The sequence below is a fragment of the Choloepus didactylus genome, chromosome 4, assembly GCF_015220235.1.
Source record: "Choloepus didactylus isolate mChoDid1 chromosome 4, mChoDid1.pri, whole genome shotgun sequence".
In the NCBI taxonomy this organism is placed as follows: domain Eukaryota; kingdom Metazoa; phylum Chordata; class Mammalia; order Pilosa; family Megalonychidae; genus Choloepus; species Choloepus didactylus.
Genome location: NC_051310.1, coordinates 93010311 through 93016310, shown reverse-complemented (window position 1 = coordinate 93016310; position 6000 = coordinate 93010311). Strand labels below are relative to the sequence as shown.

At 53.4% G+C, this 6000-nt stretch overlaps 1 protein-coding gene across 1 annotated transcript in view; it reads right to left on the bottom strand.

The window, feature by feature from the left end:
• Positions 1-896: 896 nt before the first annotated feature.
• Positions 897-6000, bottom strand: part of ZNF710 (zinc finger protein 710) — a 71446-nt gene continuing 66342 nt past the window's right edge. Inside the window, exon 5 of the mRNA XM_037833047.1 lies at positions 897-3521. Coding sequence (XP_037688975.1) covers positions 3352-3521 — 170 coding nt within the window. The 3' untranslated portion in view covers positions 897-3351. The remainder of the gene's footprint in view (positions 3522-6000) is intronic.

The window sequence follows — 6000 nt, the reverse complement described above, 5'->3', positions numbered from 1 at the left end:
TCTGCTTTGCATTTCTCATATCCATGGCTGTATGGGGCTTTGCCAGGTGTGTGTAAGTATAGATGGGAGGGCGGGGGTTTGCATGGAGTCTAGGCCAGTGGTTCCCAAACTTGGGTTCATTTTCACCATTCTGAGGCAAAGATTTAAGATATGGTTAAAATTAGCTGTAAAGCTAAATTTATCCCATTTAAAGGACTGTCCTTTATGCAGGGATTATATTCTACTTTGTGTTGTTGAAATGTCCTGGGGAAGAGCTGTGCAAGTTTACTTGATAGAATAAATACTTGGCCACCCTAAATCCCTTTCCCAAATAGTGGGGGGCCTCTCTCTGCTCATGAAACCCAGTAGTTGGGAACTACCACTGTCGACCCCTCTGTCACTTTGGGCTGGGCCGTTGGATCTGCTTGGTCCCGTTTTAGGACCACTCCTGCTCAGCCATCCCAGCTGACTCCCAGGGCTTTAGGAAGACAAGCTGTTGTGCTCGTTGGGCTAGGCCCCACTCTTGGGAGAAAGCCAATGGCTTCCTGCCCCTTCCTGCCCATCAGCAGCAAAGGCTTGGCAGCTTCCCAGGACGCAGCCTCTGAAACGCAGCCTGGCATCTGTCCTCGTGCCATGTGGGTGGGTGAAGGGGAGCAGTCTTTCTCTGCTCGGTGGGAACTCTGGAGCCTTGGCCCACACACCCCTCTGGGGCTGGGGCTCTGAGCAGCCAGCTCTGGCGCCTGGCCCCGCAGGTGGTCATTCCATGCAGGGGGGTGGGGGGTCTTGGTGCCCTCTGGGCTCTGGAGAGTGATGCCCCATGTTTGAGGCCAGGAAGCCTTGTTGAGAGCTCCTTCTGGGGGAGGGATGAGGGCCAGGATCTTACGGGCTGGGGAAAGAAGCACTCGCAGTCACCTCACTAAAGAATATTCATTTATTTATAATTATTGCTAAGTAAACTCTTTTAAACAGGAACATAAAAACACAGTAGGGCTCTGCACAAGTGGAATTTCTAAACAGTTGGTCTGTATACACGTCAAAATAAGTTAGAATGAATTCGTCCAGGAGTTTCCCAAGTCACCCGAGAGGCTGCGCCTCTTTTGAAAAGGCTGGGGAGGGGACAGGAGGACAGGAGCCTTGCCAAGCCCACCCCCCACCTCCAATCGTGAGTTGTGCTCTTTCCTTCTCTTTGCTTTGCCCAGGTCCAAGGCACAGGGCAGGGGGGTGTTCAAGTATAGAACCTCGCAGAGGGCCAGCGCTGACGGGCTGGGGGCAGACAGGAGAGCCCCCCACCCTGGAGGCCAGACCTTCTCCCTTCGGTGTCCAAGACCGCTGCGCTGGCAGGAAAGAGAAGGAGGAGGTACAGGGTTCTTTTTGGTACCAGGGGATAAAGACATTGTGGGAAGAGGTAGTTTGCAGGGATGATGCCTTCTGCTCAGCAGGAGAAAATGTCTTCTACAGTGACGAGGGATCACTGCCACCTGAGGGTCATCATGGCGGGCACCTGGGGGCCACATGGCCTCGGGGTCTGGGAGGCCACACTGCAGGAGAAGCTTCCACAAGCCCCTGGCCCCTTCATTCGTTGACTCGTTTGCTGCTTAGCATGAGCTCTAGGAGAGAGGGAACGGGCACCTGGCTGCCTGATCCCGGGCTGCCTGGTCCTCCCCGGTCCTGATCATGGCCACCCTGGGGCCTGGCTTGGTCCTTTGCTTAGGATACAGCCTGGGGGTTGGCTGCATTTCCTTTATTCCCCAGGCCATTTCCCCTCTCCTGGTTTCTGGGCTGAACCTGGTGGCTTCACCTCCTTCTGTGCCTTTGGGGAAGGCCCTGCCTGCCCCTCTCCACTGAAGCCGCAGGAGGCTGCTGGGTGGGGGTCTGGGTGCCCTAGAGTTCCTGAATGTGCTATCTCACTGCCCTGGGCTTGCAGTCTTCGGGTCCCGGGGCAGGAGCTGGGGTGGGGGCAGAGGGGATGAGAGCAGGCAAATGAGGGAGCGAGCTGCTGGCTGGGTGGAACCTGGCAACTGTGTGGGCTGTGCAGAGGCCGGGCAGGGGGTGGAGAGCCTGCCCAGCTCCTTATCTTTGCCCCACAAAGCCCATCCCCAGCCTCCTGAGGCTTCCTGTCAGCAGCTGCACTCCCAGGCCCGAGCCAGCCTCCACCGAGCTGCATCCTGTTTGCCAGGCTGCTCTGGGTTGGGGAGGCAAAATGCATGCACACACAAGAAAGCTTACATTTGGAAAAAGAAAATGCAAGATAATAGGGAATACAGAGTGCAAAAGAAAAAAAAATAAATTACCTCCCAAATATCCCCATTTGCTAAAAAAAAATTTTTTCTATATGGTCATTTTCCTTTTTAAATAGGTTGCTCTTCCCTGGAAGCCAGCTGACTTTTGGATGTCCCCCTCCTTGAAATGGATACTTGTTAATAAGAAAATACTGTAGCCTCTCCTCTCCCAGACAGGTAGTCCCTGGGCCTCCCCCTGAGGACAGCTCCTCTCCTGGTCCCCAGTGACCTTCCCCTGGCCCTGCCCCCTCACTCAAGCGGCCTCCATCTGTCTTTGTCAGTGTGTGTCTGGATACAAGGTACATCCCGCGTTTGTTCATGTTGGGGGAGCTTGGTGTGGTGTCCCAGCTCAGGACAGAAATCCACTTTAGGGGTACCTGCTTGAAAAAAATTACTTCCAAACAGGGTTGTAGGACATGGGCCTTCTGGGGGTTGCCTGGAGAGGGTGTCTTCGGGGAACTGGGCTCCATCCTGCTTCCCTGCAGGCCAGGGCTGGGGCTGCATGCACACCTGACTCGAGGAGAGCAAGGGAGGCACCAGGAGGTAGAAGGCAGAGTGGCCCTGCCTGGCTGCCCATCGATGGGGTGGGGCGGGTGGGGGGTGGGCAGTGCTGACCAGCACAGGAGGTCAAACAGCCCTGGAGGCAGGAATTGGTCAAGAAGAGAAACAAGGCATGGCTCAAGGGATCTCTTCCTCCAGTGTCAGGGGCCCAGGACCCCTAAAGAACCACCAGGAATGGCCCTGCCCACACTGGCTGCCCCAGCTTGAGAGGAGTCACCCCAAGAGTCTTTGCCCTCATGACCTGTCCCAATGCATTCCCCATTGGCATTTCTCCTGCCCTCCCACAGCAGCAGGTCAAGGAGCCCCAGACTTAGTCTCTGTTCTTTCACCAGAGTGCTTGGGGCCTGTGCCCCTTTCACAGCTGAGGCCAGCAGTACAGTCTCCATTTGGTCTAAAAGCCCCTAGTGGTGCAAACGGCTCAGGAGGAGAGGGTGCGGGACAGTGGGGCAGTAGCTTGGTTCTCAGTGGCAGGAGATGCGGCCTGCAGCCCATGGGGCTCACCCGCCCTGCCCGCTCGGGCAGCTGGCCCACGCTATAGCACATTGTAGTAGGCCATCTCCTTCATGGCCTGCTCAGTGAGGACACTGGCCTCGGCGCTGCCGTCCACGCCGGTGTAGGCGTAGGCATTCTCCTCGAAGTCCTCCATCTCCTGCTGGCTGTCAAGCTCAGATGGGTCGGTGCCTGTCAGCTCCATCATGGGGTCTGCAAGAGATGGCCATAGTTAGGCCTGGTGCTGTCTCGTGGGAGGAGCTGTTCACCCCTACACAGGAAGCTGATGACCTTTCTGAAGAAAGGACCTCCCAGTCATTGCTTCCAGATGGTTCTCAGCAGCCTTCCCACCCTGGGCTGCACCAGCCTCCTGTATCTTCTCAGATGGATCACTGGACCCCAACCCTAAAGCTGTGGTGGGGAGCTGCAGGACTGGCCTTGAAGTCTGTTTGGTCCTCCTCAGACCCTAAGCCCTACTTACTCATTCTCTGCAGTGGCTCTCAGGACTGCACATGTCCCATGCAGGCCTGCTGCACTGTGCTCCGTCTCTGCAACACCACTCGTTTATCACCTACTGCATGCCAGGCACTTTATATACATATCATGGAATTTAGCCACACTGTAAGGCCAAGGTTCAGAGGTCAACTTGCCAAAGGTCACCAGCAGATGTGGTCTTGTGGGTCCCAGAGCTGTTGCTTTTAACCACTGGGCTCCTCTGCCTCAAAACGCTGAGGGAGAGGTTTTTCCTCTGACCTCCTGCCATGACTGGTGTGTTAACCCAGTTCTGCCCAGTGGTATTCTTGGGCCTTACTCCAAGAACAAAGAAAAATCCAAGATAGGTCAACCAAGGTGCATGAGGCAAAAACCCTTAAGAGGCCTCTTACAATTTTATCAAATTGGAATCTTATTATAAAGCTCTTCCTGTTGTAATGAAAACTAGATAGAGTAAATCTGCAGGGGAGGCCTGGTTTTAAAGAGGGAAGGGGTGCCCTGGGTATGACGGTGGCGGGGGTTGGGACCTGGGAGGCTGGCTGGCCCTAATGTGCGTTCTGCCCCTGGCTGCAGAGGAGAGGCTATATGTTTTGGGTGGAAATAGACCCCAGCCCAGGAGGGTAGCCCTGATGGGTCTAAGGCAGGGTTTCTCAACCTCGGCACTATTAACATTTAAGGCAGATAATGCTTTGTTGTGGGGGTTGTCTTGTGCACTGCAGGATGTTTAGCACATCCTTGGCCTCTACCCACTAGATGCCAGTAGCAATTGCCCCAGTTGTGACAACTAAAAATGTCTTCAGACATTGCCAAATGTCCCTGTTGAGAACCACTGGGATAAGGGTAATCCCAGCCCTTCTAGCGAGTGGTTCAGGAATAGGCATGTTTTTAATTCTGGCTTATGAATCATGAGGAAAGGCCTGCTAGAGAGTTCTCCAGGAGTTCTCATTGTTCTCAGAGATCAAAGGGGAGAAGGCACTCATTCTCCCACTGGATGTGAATAAGGAAGCACATCACCCTGATGGCCAGTGGCAGCCACCTTGTCACTAGGAGGGAAATCACAGCTATTGCTGTGGACACAGAGGGTGCCTGATGGCATCATTGAGGAACTGAATCAGGCAACTCCAAAGCTGGCCTGACTTCAAGTCATTGAACAGTCTATTTCCTTATTGTTTAAACCAACCTGAATGGGGGTGTCTGTTACTTGCACCCAAAGCATCCTGATCCACTGAGTCTTCCTGGCTTTATAAAACAAGGGCAATGAGCCCAACTTTATAGGCTCCAGGTGGTTTCTTCCTCACACCCTCATATCATAACAGTGATTATAAAAATAAACTAAAGTTCCCAGGAAAAATTTCCACTCTGGAGCTCTGTTTCCCCAACCCCCACTTGTTTATAATACCTCAACTCCTGTCAGCTGGCTCCAGGGGATAGTCTGTACCATTTTATTTATTTATTTTTTAGAAGGACATGGATTCACCTCCCAAACTAGAAACCCACAGTTTACTAGGCAGTTCCATCTAGAATGCATTTTGCCTTCATCTTGGATGAGCACCAAGCCTAAGCTGCTCAGACCAAGGCGAGAGGCAAGCAGGCTTGAGCCTGAGCATTCCAGTGCCAATCCCGGCATATTCTCCATCATCTGGTACAGTCCAGAAGAAAGGGATCACATGGCTCCCTGTAACTGCCCTCATGTGGAAAGTTTGCACCTCAACCACCCCCTGGGAGCGAGGTGTGCAGGGGTGCTCTCGATGGCTCCAGTTATTTCCAAAAGGACCAGTTTCTGCTCCTCTCCCTCCTGGTGGGTTACCCACATGGCAGGGTCACAAAGTGAGGGGCTCAAACTGCTGCATGCGGGAATCATCTAAGGTGCTTAAAAAGTCCTGAGCCCAGGCTACACCCTCAGGTCAATCACGTTAGAATCTCTGAGGGTGAGCCAACTCAGCATCAGTGGTTTTAAAACTCCCAGATGGTTCTAATGTGCAGCCAAGTTTGAGAACCAGTCCTCTAGGGTCTAGTGCAGTCATTCTCAGAGTGAGGTTCCTGAACCGGCAGCATCAGCATCACTTGGGAACTGGTTGGAAATGCAAATTTCTCAGACTATATCAGAAACCTGGGTTGGGGCCTGGCACGTTTTACAACAAGCCCTCCAGGTGATTCTGATGCATGCTCAAGTTTGAGAATCACTGGTCTAGTTCAATGC